At 45.7% G+C, this 18,387-nt stretch overlaps 2 protein-coding genes across 11 annotated transcripts in view; one reads left to right on the plus strand and one right to left on the minus strand.

Annotated features, from left to right (window-relative positions):
* Positions 1-1,974: 1,974 nt before the first annotated feature.
* On the minus strand, positions 1,975-16,598 carry LOC130294614 (phospholipase A2 inhibitor and Ly6/PLAUR domain-containing protein-like). 7 transcript variants are annotated; one of them, XM_056544754.1, is made up of 6 exons: positions 16,527-16,598; positions 9,349-9,470; positions 7,840-7,947; positions 6,401-6,556; positions 5,577-5,723; positions 1,975-2,279 (listed from the first exon to the last, which is right to left on the minus strand). In XM_056544754.1, the coding sequence occupies exons 2-6, from the start codon at positions 9,398-9,400 to the stop codon at positions 2,137-2,139; spliced, it is 606 nt and encodes a 201-aa protein (XP_056400729.1). In that variant the 5' UTR covers positions 9,401-9,470; positions 16,527-16,598; the 3' UTR covers positions 1,975-2,136. The 7 variants fall into 7 exon arrangements, with proteins under 7 accessions (XP_056400729.1, XP_056400727.1, XP_056400728.1 ...); XM_056544752.1 differs by lacking the exon at positions 16,527-16,598 and adding an exon at positions 15,793-15,910; XM_056544753.1 differs by lacking the exon at positions 16,527-16,598 and adding an exon at positions 14,806-14,995.
* Positions 2,530-18,387, plus strand: part of LOC130294607 (uncharacterized) — an 81,881-nt gene continuing 66,023 nt past the window's right edge. The window contains exons 1-2 of one of the 4 annotated variants that reach the window (XM_056544721.1): positions 2,530-2,546; positions 4,816-4,874. The gene's annotated coding sequence lies outside the window, so the exon portion shown is untranslated. Of the gene's footprint in view, positions 2,547-4,485; positions 4,875-13,715; positions 13,817-14,211; positions 14,312-18,387 lie in introns of those variants that run through there. The other 3 variants (XM_056544722.1, XM_056544740.1, XM_056544739.1) reach the window with 3 other exon arrangements.

An 18,387-nucleotide genomic window follows, 5' to 3' on the forward strand; every position in this document is an offset into this window, starting at 1 on the left:
TCCTAAAATGGACAGAGGTGTCAGCAGAGAGCACTGTGCTCATAATGTCAGCAGAGAGCACTGTGTTCCAAAAAGAAAATAATTTCCTCTGTAGTATTCAGCAGTTAATAAGTACTGGAAGGATTAAGATTTTTTTTTTTAATAGAAGAAATTTACAAATCTGTTTAACTTTCTGGCACTTCGGATAAAAAAAAAAAAAAAAAAAAAAGTTTTCCACTGGAGTACCCCTTTAAGGATCCAATCTACTTCACGATCAAATATATTTGGTTTCAAGTTCCCACCTCTAGGTGGCATTATAACTCTCTCGATACCCTGTAGCATAAGACTGGATGTATTGCCTGCATGCTTCTCAGCACAATGTTTTGTCACCATTGAAATATGTTGTGACTGGATGTGCACCACGTCGGAAAGATGTTTATGTATCCTTGTCTTTAAAGGGGTACTCCGCTGCCCTGCTTCCGTTGCTCCGCTCCCCAGTGTCCGGAAGTGTATTGTTCCGAACGCTGTGTGCGGGCTTCCGTGTTCAGGGCCTCCCCTCGTGATGACACGCCCACCCCCTCAACGAAAGTCTATGGGAAGGGGGCGCGACGGCCGTCGCGCCCCCTTCCCATAGACTTTCGTTGAGGGGGCGGGCGTGATGTCACGAGGGGCGGCCCTGAACACGGAAGCCCGCACACAGCATTCGGAACAATAAACTTCCGGACGCTGGGGAGCGGAGCTCCGGAAGCAGGGCAGCGGAGTACCCCTTTAATGGGTTAGTAGTACATCCGACGGGTTGCACCTCACAGTCCCGGCATGTAAACAAATAGATGACTCCAACAACGTTGCAACTGGTGTACTGCTTAATAGAAAAATTTGTTTTATTACTAGACAATGTGAATGAAGTGGAGTTGTGCATCATATTTCAACAAATGCATTTTGCACAAACCGGGGGAAAGAAGGGGGGCGGAGTCGTGACATCACGATACTCCGGCCTCGGGGTTGTGAGTCTTCAGACATGGCAACGGCTTCGGCAGTAAAATCACTGGTGAGTGTGCAATTTGCGGCAGGCCCTTATCATTTCGCCGAGCGGCAAATTCTCTATTACGTGCGCGGGTGACAGGACGCAGCATGCAAGATAGAATTGACTGCTGTATTTTTCCTATAAGTGGTTGAAATCACAGTGCCATTAAAGGGGTACTCCGCCCCTAGACATCTAGACGTCACGAATACAAGGGATTAATGCCATCTGCCCCTAGAGTAACAACATCTGCCCCTGGTGTAATTCCATCTGCCCTTTGTATCACACCCTCTACCAAACTGAAATAAATTATTTTTATCTTATCTGTCTCTATTTCCTGATTTTAATGTTTTAAATATTTTTTTTTTTTTTGCATTAATAGGGGGGCTGTCTATTGTCTGGGCTGTTTTTTTAACAGTATTTGGAAATATGCTTTACAACAGGACCCATGGACCATGGATAACAATAGACAGGGCACTTGTCCTATTCAGATGTATTGTAGATGCTACTGTGTATTCTCTGTGACCTTTTCCTAGGTCATTCTATAGTGGCGGGGATGCTGATCTCTGCTGTGAATGGTGGTGAAACCAGTGTTATCTATATTCCTCTTAGAGGAAAGGCATTACTGGGAAATGATCTGTACAGAGCAGGAAGAATCAGTATTGTTTTTCAGCTCAGTGGCCAGAACGGTAACTGCGAGATTTTAGGATTGTTATATAATATAGAAATGAAAAAAAAAAAGTCACCAAACATTCTCAATAATATAAAATAAAAACAGGATTTTAACAATATGTAATTTTCAGATAACTTCTTCCCTCTAAGACATAGAATACTATGAAGGGTCCCAGTAATCTACGAATGGTTGCTGATGCATGACAAACCAAGATTTACATTACCGGAGTCCACAGGCGCATAATAAGCCACACCCCAATAACTAGCCACACCTTTTAAAGAGATATACAACCTTTTTATTTTATGATACTAAGACATATGTTATACAGTCCATCCCAGCTCAGTTTATTTCAGTGTCATTGAAAAAAATCAGCTAAGCCAAAAATGTCCATTACATAGCCATTTTCATGCCCCGGTGCCACCGGTGTCCAAAGTGGGAAATTCAGAAATCCAAAACGTTCTTGTTATTGTACGTGAGTGGAGTTCCTCCCATTGGAGCAATTCATGGTGCCGCTCTCACACTCTGCGTTGTCAGGGTACAGGTATCCAGAATGGTCGCACCAAAGGTCAGTCACACAACCCTGGAACGCAAGTGTCTGACAGGTTCCTATAAAAACAGATGCATGATGGGTTAACATCTATACAGTCCAAGTTTGCAAACATATGGGGAGATTTATCAAAACCAGTGCAAAGGAAAAGTTGCCCAGTTGCCCATAGCAACCAATCAGATCTCTTCTTTCATTTTGCAGAGGCCTTGTTAAAAATGAAAGAAGCGATCTGATTGGTTGCTATGGGCAACTGGGCAACTTTTCCTCTGGACAGGTTTTGATAAATCTCCTCCATTGTTCTTTATTGCCACTGTGAAATCAAAGAGGTACTCCGACATTCAACTTTTATTTAAAATCCTGCCCAGTCTGCCGGCATAAAAAAGCCCCAAAACCTTGACTCACCTCTTGCTGTTCCCCCGATGCCTCCAGTATTGCTGCCCCACCTCCGTTGCGACCCTTTTCCTGGTGGCGGGTGTTGACCCATCAGACTGCAGATCAGCTATTTACAATGTCTGCCTCAGCGGCAATATGACATATTGTGCCCGGGCACCAGGAAGAAGACCAGGACCTGGGCTCAATATGTCACATTGACGCTTAACCAATCACTGACCGAGACGGGACATTGATACAGCAGCTGCAGTCGGATGCGTTGACCCCAGAAGGGAGGGTCCCAGCAGAGGCTGGGGCAATGATAACAGAGGCACCGGGGCAACGGAGGCGGGATTTACAGTAAAAAAAGGGTTTTGCATTGGAGTACCCATTTAAAAAAGCAACTAAAATAAGATTTTTAAAGAATCTCGGTTAATGGGGTTTACCGGGATAAGTCACCAATCACTGGTTGCAGGGATGCTGGCAGTGGGGATGGGGATTGGACTGGTTACTGCAACAATATAGGGATATGTCGGCACTTCCGGGAAATCTGCGGTGGTGCACGAGGTAGGGTAAAGCCACAGGTAGAAGAAAGATTATACCCAGCACTCACCAGTAATGCAGAGTGAAGATTTATTATGCCATAATGTAGTACAAGGACGCGTTTCGGCATGGGAGCCTTCCTCAGCTGTCTGCCTAGGCAGACAGCTGAGGAAGGCTCCCACGCCGAAACGCGTCCTTGTACTACACTATGGCATAATAAATCTTCACTGTGCATTACTGGTGAGTGCTGGGTATCATCTTTCTGCTACCTGGTTACTACTATAAAGCAGCCAACATAAATAATTATTCACCTTTATTTTGTGAGGACTGCAGTGATTTATAGTTTTTACTGATACCAATTTGGAATCCATGGGACTTTTCATAGCTTTTTATTTCATTATTTTCTGGTATGTGATATAACCAAAAATCTGCAATTTTGACTTTTTTTTTTTCATGTAATGTTAAACTTTTATACTTTTTCTTTTTAACACTTTTGAAGTTTCCCTAGTGGACCTGTATAAGCAATCATACAGGTCCTTGCGGGTTTGCTGGGACTGGTAGTTGGACGGAGAATTAAGTGCAGGCCACGCTTGGTAGACAGATGACTTGACTGACTTGTGACTGACAGGACGGTGAATTTATCTTACTTGGACTTGACTTGAGGCCTCCACTACTCTAGACACCCACACTAGGCCCGACTGCACTGGACCTCAGCAGGAAGCAAGAGAGATAAGTTAGCTCCACCCAGGGCTAATATGGCTAATATATCAACGAGAAAAAACAACAGGAGGTGCGCCCCTAGTGAGGACCGTTTATATAAAATGAAGGAAATAACGCAAAGATGGGTTCTTACCCCTAGGTGTTGCGCTCAGAGCACAACACCTACAGTAGCGTCTATGTGCAGGAAATCGAATAGAACCGCTGCCACGAGGAACTTCCCGGTGTGACGTCAGTCAGTCCGGTGGATAACAATGGAAAGAAATATGTGAACAAGTTCCTCTCAAGAAGGCGCTGGTACCCGGAGATGAAAATGAACTTCTTTATTGGCAGCGCGTTTCGATCCCGGTTCGGGATCGAAACGCGTTGCCGATAAAGAAGTTAATTTTCATCTCCGGGTACCAGCGCCTTCTTGAGAGGAACTTGTTCACATATTTCTTTCCAGGGCTAATATGGGGGAGACCAGCAGAGAGCCCATAGGTCACTCTGGGGGTCAGCTGGTCACTGGTACCAACTGGGTAACAAGCACATGGTACATTTTATTAAATGTATCACACATCTTTTAATATCCAACATATTTACAAATGGTGAAACAACTCTAGGGGGCCCTGGGGACACTGAGGGACACTGCCTGACAGGGCAGGAAAGGTATGGGGCAACACCATCCCATACTGGGCCACCACACAATCATATACATAACAAATGACTCAGCTGAAAATGAGTGGAGATCCTCCCAGGATATGGAACATTCTCTGTAATTATACAAGACTAGAATAAAATTCCAACATTTTTAAAATGAACTTCAATCTATTTGCTGTGTAGCCGCTAGTGCAGGTCCTGAGGGGGTTGGGCCTGATGCAGGGATACAACCCATGTGATTTTATCTGCCCCCTGAGTATTCCTTTATGTGAGTGTTTCCTATAGATTTGTAATATTTATTTATTTTTTGCTGATTTTCTGTTGCAGATTTTAATGTAAACTGAACACAGCTTGAAATCCTGCTCATCAAACCTGCACAGAATACTGTACGTGTGAATAGACCCTTAAAGGAACACTGTAGAACAAACCCCATACACATAGGGGGAGATTTATCAAAACCTGTGCAGAGGAAGAGTGGTGCAGTTGCCCATAGCAACCAATCAGATTGCTACTTTCATTTTCCACAGGCCTCTTTAGAGGCCTGTGGAAAATGAAAGAAGCAATCTGATTGGTTGCCATGGGCAACTGCACCACTCTTCCTCTGCACAGGTTTTGATAAATCTCCCCCATAGAATCCAATATATTGGAGATGTCTCATTGACTTCTACTGGAGAGTTTTTCAGGCATTCTCTGTGACCGATGCAGAGGTCATTGTTCAGGGAGGGGGACAGGGGGATCTCAGACCATCACCTATTGTGAGGAGCCTGATCCCATCTTAGCTATATACTGGTGTTATCTTTCATTCTTATCATGTCTGGGATGATAAGGTGGAGACTACCGAGAAGATTGTTTAACAGAACAGTTGTGTACAAGTGTAGTTTATTATAAAGCTTATGGTGACACTGAAAACTGCAAGATTTTGGGATTATTTTAAAATGTAGAAAGTAAAATGGAAAATATGAAGAAAACACTGATTTTTTTTTTTTTTTTACAAATATGTTTAACCTAAAAACTTTAACCAATAGTTCAATTTCTGAAGACACCTTCCCTTTATGTTGACTCCCATCTGAGCCATTTGCGGGACTTACCTTCCCTTGGGGCTTTTCCTGAGAAGTCTATACATTTGTTCTCGTCTCCGGTACATTGGACGGTGTTATTGGCGGTGCAGTTCTGTCCGTCTGCAGCGTAGCACGTGGGACATTCCACGCCATTCTCTGTGTTGTTCCAGGGGGTGACTGGGAACAAAAGTGATGAAATTGAAGTTAGTCGAAAACTTAACTGATCGATGTATAAAGTAAACCTAATAAAATACAGCATATAACTATAAAGGGGCTATTTATAGGGGCTTGATATCTGTCGGCACTCAAAACGCCCTCTGCCACGTAAGTTACCAGTATTATAAATGGTGCATGGCGGATGGCAGGGCCCTTTTGTAGATTTTGGCCCAAGAGCATCAGGCTACACCTCTACATTGTATACTATGTATAGCCCGTGGCACATGAACCTTCTTCAGAAGTAATATATTATCCAAAAAGAGTGTTATTTCGTACATCCATAGGGGGTCCATAAAGGATATAAGGCCGGCCCCGATCCTGGTTCACACCACTTTCTTGTAGGTAAAAAAGATTCTTGACTCTTAGGTCTGTTCCTTCCTTCTTTAGTGCACGTTCACTGGGTAAAGGCCATAAAGAAGGGCTAAGGCCAACCTGATCTAGGCCCATCTGTTTAGGGTCCCATAGCAGCATTAGTGATAGACTCCTCCATATATTATGCTGTAGACATGACCTTGTAATGACATTGATCTCCATTTACCAGGCTTACCGAATGGTGCAATGAGGCCGATTTGCCAATTTTGGGTGACAAACCCTTTGGGATCTGTAATGGCAGCCAAGCCTTTTTGGGGCACTCTTACCTTCAAGAGCATTTTTGTTGCAGTAGTCTGTGTCGCAGCAGTTCACTGTGTACCTAGCCTGGAATTGGTCACTGTTGACACTGTATGTGATATTGCAGATAGTAGAGTTAAAGTTACACGTCTTTTCCACAGAATATGAGGTGTCGTTCCCATCTTCTGTGAGGACAGAGAAAACAATGTTATCACAATGATGTCCACTTGGGCGGTTTGGTTTTCCACTTTTTTCTCTGGCAAATTCTACACCTCTGTCCGTGCCAGGAACTGTACGGAGCAGGTTGGTTTGCTATGGAGATTTGCTCCTGCTCTGAACAGTTCATGACATGGACAGAGGTGTCAGCGCTGTGGTCAGACAGAAAAAGGCTACACAACTTCTTCTGGAGCATACAGCAGCTGATAAGTACTGGAAAGATTAAGATTTTTTAATAGAAGTAATTTACAAATCTGTATAACTTCCTGGCACCAGTTGATTTAAAAAAAAAAAAAAGAATAATTGTTTTCCATTGGAGGTCACCTTTAAGCCAACCAAGGACATGTTGAATCCTTCCTCCTTCCTTTATTTTAGGAACTGTCCAGAGCAGCATATGTTTTCTATGGGGATTTTCTCCTACTCTGGACAGTTCCTAAAATGGACAGAGATGTCAGCAGAGAGCACTGTGCTCGTGATGTCAGCAGAGAGCTCTGTGTTCCAAAAAGAAAATAATTTCCTCTGTAGTATTCAGCAGCTAATAAGTACTGGAAGGATTAAGATTTTTTTTTAATAGAAGTAATTTACAAATCTATTTAACTTTCTGGCACCAGTTGGTTTAAAAAAAAGAAAAAAAAAGAAAACGTTTACCACCGGAGTACCCCTTTAAGCTGCACACACAGTGCAGTAGGACTTCACAAGCCTATTCTAACCATACCTGTGCTGATAAAGCAGGCTGCTGTATATGCACAAAAAATATATTCGTAGTCCCTGTAGGAATGAACTGAGGGTCAGAGAGGCGGGGTCTGGGGTCCACTATGCTCCGGCAGCACCACACTGTTGATTGACACAGAGGGATCACCTGCCCTGTGTGGCCCTATGTGGCCCTATGTGGCCCTGTGTGGCCCTGTGTGGCCCTGTGTTGTCTCCTGTGCATGCACTGACCATTAATCACCGCCTATCAGTCAACTGCGCGGAGTCAAAGTAAGCGGAGAGAGGTGGTGTGGCCGTAGAGTATAGTGGACCTTGGCCCCATCTCTCTGACCTTTTGGCCCACTCCCACAGGGATAAAAAATGCGATTTTTGGATATATAGGAGCCTGTATTATCAATACAGATATGGCTAGAATAAGTTTGTGAAACCCTACTGCACTGTATATAAATTAAAATAAATGCCCATAAGAGAATAATACAGTTTTGGGTGAAGTTCTCCTTTAATTCCGTGACACAGATACAGTATTATAAACAGTACTTACTGGAGTTTGTCTCGATTACCATTGTCATACAGGTTCCACAAGTCACCAGGTCTCCTGCACAGTCGGGACTAGTACTATTATTGCATTCAATGCACACCACACAGTTACCTGCAGAGAGAGAATGCAAGAGGTTATGAGATTCCTTACAATTATTCCATAGAAATATTCTAAGTGTCAGTGTAAGACAATATCAAAACGATCCCACTATGATGAATCTTTTAACACAGAACATAGAAACGTCAGAAAACAACATTGGTGAAGGTCCATAAGCCAAGACCTTCCATGGTGCCCAAAACCAATGGGCAACTGTGCTCTGCAGAATCATTAAGGGTCTTGGATGATGCTAGGAGATGACCCTCACAGATGGCATGGGGTGGAAAAAGAGTGATCTGGGACCCCCCAGCAATAGTGATTATAATTCCTTATAGTTATAATACACAATTTAAAGGGGTACTCCACCCCTAGACATCTTATTCCCCTATCCAAAGGATAGGGGATAAGATGTCAGATCGCGGGGGTCCCGCCGTCCCGCCTGTTGCGGCTTCTGGCAGCGCTGGAGGCTCTCCTCCTAACGCCTCCCGCCGACGGTGACGTGAGATTGCGACGTCACGACTCCGCCCCGTGTGCCGTCACGCCCCGCCCCCTCAATGCAAGTCCATGGGAGGGGGCGTGACGCTGTCACGCCCCTCCCATAGACTTGCATTGAGGGGGCAGGGCGTGACGGCACACGGGGGGCGAAGTCGTGATGTCACAATCTCACGTCACCGTAGTCGGGAGCCGAAGCCTCCAGCGTTTCCAGAAGCCGCAACAGGTGGGTCCTGCAGCCGAGATCCCGAGGGTCCCCAGCAGCGCGAGCCCCGCCATCTGACATCTTATCCCCTATCCTTTGGATAGAGGGGTAAGATGTCTGGGGGCGGAGAACCCCTTTAACACAATTCTTTCTTTTGCTCCTGGCCATGAATGGCCATGAATTCTTGAAAGCTGCCCTTATGACCAAATGGCCATTCGACCGCTAAGTAAAAACTGCAAAGTCTGACATGTCAATAACCAGGGATGGCGGTCAGAAAAAGCAAACTGAATTATAGTTGGATAGTGGGATAATTCAGCTGTACCGTGGTCTATGACACATTGGTTGAACTCAATGGACAACCCAAGCCTTTATACAATGTCATATATAAGGATATAGGTTCTCCGAACCATTACTGTCATTATGAGAAACAAGGAGAGAAGGCACAAAAAGCAATATCCTCTTCTGGTCCTGGTTCATGCCAATCTTACCCTACCCACTTTTTTCTGGCTAGTGCCCTTTCTATCCATTCTTTGCATTAACATGAATGTATGCCCCTCACCCCAATCCTATTACCTTATAGGCTTTTTAATGTACCTGCTGGAAAAAAAAGGCCACTGCAAAGGTTTACACCATCCATGACCAGATTGGACCTATTTCTGCCCTTCAGTAAGTCCTTATGTCTGTGCGTGATCTCTCTAAGGATCAAAACAAGATCTCACCTGCTTTAATGGTGGCCGAGATGATGAAGATGATGGCCAAGAATGCTCTCATGGTGACTCCGAGATGTTGTGCCTCTTCGTATTCCGATGTATTACGATATAGCTATCTCGTTGACTCCTCACTATATATATATCAAGGCAACAGAGGAGGGAGGACAATATTAGCCAGAATTCTTTCTTCCCCTTTAAATACTACATGCACATCAGATATGAGGCGAGGTCCTCCAAAATATTCCATAATGAATCCCTATCCCAGGTATAATTACTGTCATCGCCAAGTCGGCTGGCACAAATGGAGGACAAATTGAGAGAACACCAGGATATTCCAGCAGCTTATGACTAATCATTACTTTGTACCCTATTATTTGATCTAATATAGGACATCATTACAGGAAAGATTGAAAGGACAATGTCAGAATGATATGTTCTTGGGAACTATTAAAAATTACAATATTGATCGACTTCAATATAAAAATGTCCTCTGTCTTAGAATTATTTGCTATTGAATTATTAATTGTGTGTTATGTTCAGGTGTTATAAATTGGGTTTCTCTAATTCTGTATTGTGTTTGGGACTAGATACTCTGTGGTGAAGGGTGTATGGGATCCCTAGGTTTAAAACCCTAAAGAGGTACTTCAACGTTAGACAAGGTTAAGGGTATCCAAGTGATAGGGGATAAGTGTCTGATTGTGGGGGGGTGTCTGGCTGGGACCCCCACGATTTCCTGCACGGCGCCCTGGCTTTCCTATGCATGGAACTGGGTCGACCTTCGCACAAAACGGATGCCAATCCTTGCATCTCTATGGGAAAGCCAGACATACACCAACACTCTCCCGGCTCTCCCATGGAGATGGATGGAGGGGGCATGTCGGCCTCCACTTTATGCGAGGGTCGACCCAACTCTGTGCATAGGAGAGCCGGGGTGCTGTGAAGGAGATCGCGTGGAGTCCTAGCACTTGTACCAGGGGTGGATCCAGTGTCTAGTCTCGGCACTATCGGAATATTTTGTGTTGGCAGACAGAAAATAAGGTGTTGCTTAAGGAACTTACCGGTACGTAATGCCGCCAGGTAGGTAGTACCCTATGTAGGTAATGCCCATAGTAGGTAGTGGCCCTGAGCAGGTCATGTTCTCCAGGTAGGTATTCATGCCCCCTGTAGGTAAATCCCCCAGATAGCTGTCCCCTGTATGAAAACCCCCCATATAAGCTATGTAGATAGTAGGTATCCCCTCTATTAGCTCCCTAGTTAGTCCCCATGTTAGCTAGGCAGGAACATTCTAGATAGTCCCCCACATTAACTAGGCAGCAGATGTCCCCCACATTAGCTAAGCAGAAGAAGTCCCCCACATTGGCTAGGCAGCAGAAGTCTCCCACATTGGTTAGGCAGCAGAAGTCTCCCACATTGGCTAGGCAGCAGAAGTCCCCCACATTGGCTAGGCAGCAGAAGTCTCCCACATTGGTTAGGTAGCAGATGTGCTCTCCTTTCTTCTTCCCCGTCGGCTCCTTTCAGGCCTCTTTCCTCTTCTTCTGCACTCCGGCGTCTGATGACGTCACTCGTGCACCGGAGCACAGAGGATGCTCCGGCCTCTTGTGAGTGATTGACATGGTGAGTCAGTCACTCACCGGAGGTATGCAGAAGCAGGAGACCGCTGTGCCCCATTGCGCCGTAATCAGACACTTATCTTAGGGGAATAAGTTGTTCAGTGCTGCAGTACACCTTTAACCCTTGTAAGAAGCTTTAGGCTTTGTTGCAGGTGGATCCCCAGGTCTCAGTTCCCAGAAAAGTAGCAATGAAACATTAGTAGTGTAGTCAGGAATATTAGTTGTCACTAAAATAGCAACCAGGATGGAACAGGCCAGGAGAATAGATGTAAGTGTAGTCAAGAACAGCATGAAAATAATTGCAGTCACAGAGGGTGGGCACAGCAGGGAAGTAGGTCCATTAGTGGCACCCCTAGCACTGGAGAGCCAGCCCACAAGCCCTGTGCAACTTTCAACTGTATCTGTGTCCTCAGGTTGCAGACACAGTTAAAAAAATAAACTATAATGGAGCAGAGAGCCAGAAAGCTATTGGCTCCCTGTCTCTAAACTTCCTCTAATGCTTTTGCCTGCAGCCTACAAGGGATCGGGCAGCTAAGAATGCTGGTATCCATCTCCCCAGATTGTCTCCAAATTACTGAATCCTTATCTGGGTACCGTGAGTTTTACATGGATAATATATCATATTGTATGTTATACTGATGCACCTGCATACAGTGAGGGACTAGAATGTGCAAGATTTTGGTACTGCCACCAGTGGTGAAAAATATGTAAAGTATGCTTCAGATCTGGGTCATATGACCTTCTGTGATGTCCCAGTACGGGAAATAGTCCCGTACAGTACTTAGGCCCTGTCAGGTTGAGTCCCTCTGTGTCCTAGGGGCCCTCCTGCAGTGTCTCCCCCATAGTAATATATATTATGTGTGTTATGTATAAATGACCTTTAAGGACCTTTGACTTAGTCACATGATAATGTGTTCACATGATGTGTTTGTTACCCAGAGAGCACCAGCTAACCAGGTGACCTGCAGCTTTACCTATGGGCGTCTGGCTCAGCCTCCCTTTATAAGAGGGGCAGCCATTACAATCTTTCTCTTAGATCATTAGGAACAGTAAAGACAAGACGTCTCAGAGCCAGTGTCCAGCACATCTGGAGGCCTCAAGCCTAACCTACAGCCACATGTCAGTACGTCAAGTCATCTATGTCTGCTGTCATTACCTACAGTCAAGTCAAGTCTATAGTCAGCGTGGCTGTCATAAAGTCTGTCAAAGTCACTACAAGTCCCAGCAAGCTGCGAGGTCCTTCTGTGTTACTGGCCACCTCTCTGGGATCCTGGCCTAGCTGTAAAGACTATTTCCATCTGTCTACCTCAGTAAAGCTACCCTTAACCCGAAGCTGGTCTTGGGCTATTATTACCCAGCCTAACCTATGGATAGCGGTGCTACCGTTTAGGTGGTTGCCGGGAAAACCACGCCCTGGCGTCACGAACATTTAGAGTTTTATAGCACCTGCCCCATACACCTCACCTTCACTCCCCGTGGCTCACCACACTTCCTTCTGTTAGAAGCTACAAAAATGTTCAGAATGTTCGGAGGGAAGAAGTCCAACCCTCTCACCCCAAATGCCTGGAACAGGTGAGTCTAGTTAACAAGAGAACTGGGCCAGGATTACTTTGGGCAATTATATTGTATGACGTCCATGTCAAATTGTTAGCATACGAGCTCCATAGAGTTATTTTCAGACTCAAATTCAAAGATTTGTCATTTACAATTGTGAAACTTCCTTTGTTCCTGTGTTGTTATAACATAACATATATGGTCATTAAACCATTTATAACCTCTTTAGTTATCAATGCTCCTACCATTTTGGCATGTAGGTATATCATCTCATATTCTGATTTTGTCCCATGGATAGTGTCTGTAGAGAAAATCTATTAGATAAGCTCTATGGGGGAGATTTATTGTGATAGCCTGGGGGAGTAGGGTATATGGGATGTAGCTGTGCGGTTACTAAAGGTGCCTGCTTAACCCTTTCTATTTGTGATGCTAGGGTGGGGGCTATTCTCTGTAAGCTTGTCCTACCGCCACCCGTCCCAAGAGCGATAGGGAGATAGGAAATAATTGATTGTCCCCAACCGGAGATTTGCAGAAACTTGTCGGAACTTTTACTGAAGATTTTATGCAATAATGAACAGGAACAGTCCATACAACAGAGTCTATTAGAGCTTGACAAGTGGTTGGAACCTCGTGAGTCTATTGAGCTTAAGAAGGTAATTGTTGCGGTGATCCACTGGATTTAGGGGATTAGATTCGGTCCAGTAATCACGCTAGCTTTAGTGGGGATTCAGATGTTAGTTTAGGCTGAGGCCGTTAGGTTTTAGGCCTAGCTTGTCTTTGAAAGTTGCGCAGATCCGTCCTGCTAGTCCGGCATCCACGAGAGCAGCAACCCAAGAGAGCGATAATTGGCTACAGCTCCCTTATATGGGCAGGGGCTGGACTTAAGCTCACTGGTCCATACAACTGTCAATCTCCTGTACAGAGAGTTATGGGTAACATGTGACTAGAGATGAGCGAACGTACAGTAAATTCGATTCGTCACGAATTTCTCGGCTCGGCAGTTGATTACTTATCCTGCATAAATTAGTTCAGCCTTCAGGTGCTCCGGTAGGCTGGAAAAGGTGGATACATTCCTAGGAAAGAGTCTCCTAGAACTGTATCCATCTTTTCCAGCCCATCAGAGCACCTGAAAACTGAACTAATTTATGCAGACTAAAGCCATCAACTGCTGAGCCGAGAAGTTCGTGACGAATCGAATTTACTGTAAGTTCCCTCATCTCTACATGTGACCCAAGGACCTCCAAAGGTCCTCTAACATACCATAGAGGATATTAACATAGTCACATGACCGAAGGTCCTGCGACGCTAACAAGGTAAATACTCTAATATAGCTTACATTAAATATACGCATTCTTAAATATATACATATTAACACTCTAGAATTAGAAAATAAAGAGGCGACTAGGGGCTGTCCCACCTGGGGGACACTACCTGAACGTAGTAACTCTGACTTTGGGGACCACCATACTAGGTACGGTATGCAATACGGTACCGGGACACCATATTATCAAAACCTGTGCATAGGGAAAGTTGCTGAGTTGCCCATAGCAACCAATCAGATCGCTTCTTTCATTTTTAAAAAGGCCTCTGAAAAGTGAAAGAAGTGAGGTGATTGGTTGCTATGGGCAACTCAGCAACTTTTCCTCTGGACAGGTTTTGATAAATCTCCCCCTATGTCCATTCAAGTCCTTTGGCTGTCCGGGCATGCTGGGAGTTGTAGTTTTTCAACAGCTGAAGGCACCCTGGTTGGGAAACAGAGAATGTTTGTTCTAAATGCTGGGATCTAATCCAGATAACAATAGTTAATGGTAATTAAGTTGATGGATACTTTGACATGAATTGCCTATTTTTAAAAATTAAAGGAGAAAATGAACTTATTCCCTATCCACAGGATAGGGACCAATAGCTGATCGTGGGGGCTCCCCTGACGATCTCCAGGATGGGACCCAAGCGCTCTCAGTGAGGAGCGCGTGTTGTCTACCGGTGGATGGCACGCGCTCCATTCATTTCTATGGGAATCACGATGATGCATCAGAGCTGTACAGTGGTCCCTCAACATACGATGGTAATCCGTTCCAAAAGGACCATCGTTTGTTGAAACCATCGTATGTTGAGGGATCCGTGCAAAGTAAAGTATAGGACAGTGGTCTACAACCTGCGGACCTCCAGATGTTGCAAAACTACAACACCCAGCATGCCCGGACAGCCGTTGGCTGTCCGGGCATGCTGGGTGTTGTAGTTTTGCAACATCTGGAGGTCCGCAGTTTGAAGACCGCTGTTAGAGGAAGTTGTACTCACTCACCTGTCCCCGCCGCTCCGGACCGTCACCGCTGCCCGGGATGTCGCTGTCCATCGATGTCGCCGCGTCCCCGGGGTGTCCCGGACGCTCCGGTAATGCCTCTGCTTCCCCGACATCCGCGCGCTCCATCGCTGCCATCACCTCGCTACACACGCCGCTCCTATTGGATGACGGGACGGCGTGCGCAGCGAAGTGATGACGACGATGGAGAGCGCCGACAATGCAGGGGATCCCGAAGAGGACGCGCCGGAGCCCTGATGACAGGTAAGTGATCGTCAGCGTACCACACGGGGCACCGTAAACGGCTATCTGGTGGCAGCTGAAGCAGTCTGCGCTGCAGGATAACCGTTTATGCGATGGCCCCGACATACAAAAGCATCGTATGTTGATGCTGCCTCTGAGAGGCCATCGTTTGTTGAAATGATCGTATGTCGGGGCCATCGTAGGTCGAGGGGTCACTGTACTCGGGTCTTTTCGGCGCTCCCATAGAAACGCGTTTTCATAGAAGTGATCGGACCCCAGTGATTGGACCCCCCCATGATCAGCTACTTATCCCCTATACTGTGGATAGGGGATAAGTTAATGTGGTGACCCACGGGTGTATGGCAGGACCACGGTGTAGCGGTGTGAGGGGTGGGATCAGATGGTATTAACCCCGGGGGCAAGAGATGTTGTTAACCCCTAGTGTTCCTGACGCCAGAGTGGTTTTAGGGTTCCAGAACACCACACGCCCGGCTTCTCCGCTATCCCTGTTGCTAGTAATGAAATGAGAGTCCACAACCACTTATGGTGAAACGGAGGCTTTACTGAGTAGAAGACAGATGGAATTATCTTCACAGCTAAGGCCAGAATTCCCAGAGAGGTGGCCAGGACCTCGCAGCTTGCTGGACCAATATACTTGTAATTAACCTGACTTGAGATTAGACTTGATTTGACTAGATTCAGGACTTGACTATTTGTAGTGACAGCAGACATAGACTTGAGACTTACTGGAATGACTGTAGCTTTTGGGGTCTTCCAGATGCTGATCACTTGCACTGAGATCTCTGTACTTGCTGGTCTCAGTAAAGGAAGAGAATTAATTGTAATGGCCACCCCTTTATATAGTGGGGGGCTGGACTAAAGCCCATTGGTCAAGCTGTGGGTCATAGGTTAAGCTGGTGCTCTCTGGGAGAACATGTGACAACAAATCATATGACAACATAACATGACATGTGACAGACTTACAGGTCCTTGAGACCTCTGACAGGTCCTCTGCTCTATCTATACATTAGGATCCTGTCTATACATTAATGCAGTATACACAACATTCTGGAAACCACAAGGGGAGACCCTGCAGGAGGGCCCCCAGGTCACTGAGGGGCTCAACCTGACAGGGCCTAAGGGTAGTACAGGACCATATCCTGTACTGGGACATTACAATAATTTCTCCAGAGATCTCCTTTAACCCGTCCCTTTCCAGAAATGATTTAAAGCAACAACTTGGTCAATCCAAAATCTGGGGAGGGCAATGGCATAGTACATTTTGCTCAAAAGATGAGATTGGTTGATCTCATCGAGATAAAGGGTAACTGTTTTCTCCTGTAATAGATACATTTTATGTAAATTACATTTGGGTGATATAATTTACCCTGGAGCACCCCCTCCCTCCATATTGTGAAGTGATGACCCCTTAAGGACAAAGGATGTAAATGTACGTCATGGTGCGGTGGTACTTAACACACCCGGACTGGTGCTCACATGATGCCCGGCAGGTCCCGACTGCTATCAGTTTATGTTCAGTAGTAGCAGTGTCCTCTTTTACTTTACCCTATTCCCCCCCCCCCCCCAGGTGTTTTATGTCTTTCCATCTCAGTAAATTTGGCCTATAAGTAAGAGCGTCACTATGGCAGGCACAGAGGACCAAAAAGCCTACGCGTTATGGAGCAGAAGTGTTCTGATTAGACACTAGGTTATGCCACAAGAGAGCTTAAAGGGGTAGACATCCCCTAGACATCCTATCCGGTATCGAAATGATAGGGGATAAGATATCTGATCGTGTGTGTGTCTGTGGGGGGGGGGGGTAGGGGGACTGCCACTGGGATCCCTGCAATCTCGGCTGTGGCATCCTAGTCAACTGGTGCACGGAGTGAACTTCGCTCTGTGCCGGATGACTGGCAATGTGGGGCCAGAGGCTGGTGATGTCATGGCCACGCCCCTCGCCCATTACGCCCCCTCCCATAGACTTGCCTTGAGGGGGCGTGTCCATGACAACACAAGGGGTGTTGCAATGCCATCAGGAGCCTCCGGCGCTGCACCCCACGCTCTAAACAAATGGCAGGTGCAGCAGGGAGATCGCAGGGGGCCCAAGTGGCGGGACCTCCGCGATCAAACATCTTATCCCCTATCCTTTGTATAGGGGATATGATGACAAGGGGCGGAGTACCCATTTAAAAGTGCTTTTCCTGCTGCCCTGTAATAGGGGATAAGATGTTAGATCACGGGGGTCCCGCTGCGGGGGACACCCATGATCTCAGAGCTTGCAGCTTCCGTGTTTGTGATGTCAAGCCACGCCCCCTCTATTCATGTCTATGGGAGGGGGTGTGACAGTAGCATTGACAGTCATCGGGCACGGAGCGGAGTTCACTCCGTGCACCGAATGATAGGGGTGCCGCAGCAGAGATCGCGGGGGTCCCCTTTGAATAGGGAATTCAATTTTTTCAGCGGAGTACCCCTTTAAGGGCCTGTGGCAGAGTGACCAGGTAACCCTGTTTACCAATGGGAGACACCTGAATCATGCCTTATGTAGTGTAGGGGGGAGGAGCTGTTCAGTCTGGGTCTGGGTCTTAAGATCTGCTACCTCCAGCAAAGTAAAGAGACAGTTATCTGTAACCTGGCATCACTGTAATTATTATTGCATGCCTTGCCCAGGAGAAGCTGTTGTATCCTCATACAGTGTAGGTTAACGGTGCCCTGGCGTCACAAACATATCCAAACACCCTGCACACAGTACCCCTAATTGGGTGCCACACAAAGTTTTTCTTTTTTCCTGGAATAATATTGTTATGTTTAATTCTGAATACGTGAATAAAGACGGGTCATGCTCAGGGTACCGACAATCCGGTAGTTGTCTCGCTCTCTCGGTTTCAGTTCAGCAGGTTCTGCAACTTGGAGACATTGGTGGTAGCATTTGGTGAAGAGTGTCAGGATTATTTATAGGGTGTAATACAGTCATAATTCGAGATCTTTTTATAATAGATGTTCATGCAACCCAGACTGGTTATGTGCCAATCGCCAACAATAGGTGACTTCATTAAAGGGATACTCCGGTGGAAAACTTTTTATTTATTTTTTATTTTTAAATCAACTGGTGCCAGAAAGTAAAACAGATTTGTAAATTACTTCTATTAAAAAATCTTAATCCTTCAACTGTCCAGAGTAGGAGAAAATCCCCATAGCAAACATATGCTGCTCTGGACAGTTCCTAAAATGGACAGAGATGTCAGCAGAGAGCTCTGTGTTCCAAAAAGAAAATAATTTCCTCTGTAGTATTCCTCTGCAGCAGCTAATAAGTACTGGAAGGATTAAGATTTTCTTAATAGAAGT

The sequence above is a fragment of the Hyla sarda genome, chromosome 10, assembly GCF_029499605.1.
Source record: "Hyla sarda isolate aHylSar1 chromosome 10, aHylSar1.hap1, whole genome shotgun sequence".
Classification (NCBI taxonomy): Eukaryota; Metazoa; Chordata; class Amphibia; order Anura; family Hylidae; genus Hyla; species Hyla sarda.

What these genes read in the sequence shown, in the direction of transcription:
- LOC130294614 (XM_056544754.1), bottom strand. Translation starts at nt 9,400, where the DNA reads ATGAGAGCATTCTTGGCCATCATCTTCATCATCTCGGCCACCATTAAA. An exon ending in CTCGGCCACCATTAAAGCAG is followed by an intron (nt 7,948 to 9,348) that starts GTGAGATCTTGT and finishes CTCTCTCTGCAG; the next exon opens with GTAACTGTGTGGTGTGCATT. An exon ending in GGTAATCGAGACAAACTCCA is followed by an intron (nt 6,557 to 7,839) that starts GTAAGTACTGTT and finishes CTGTCCTCACAG; the next exon opens with AAGATGGGAACGACACCTCA.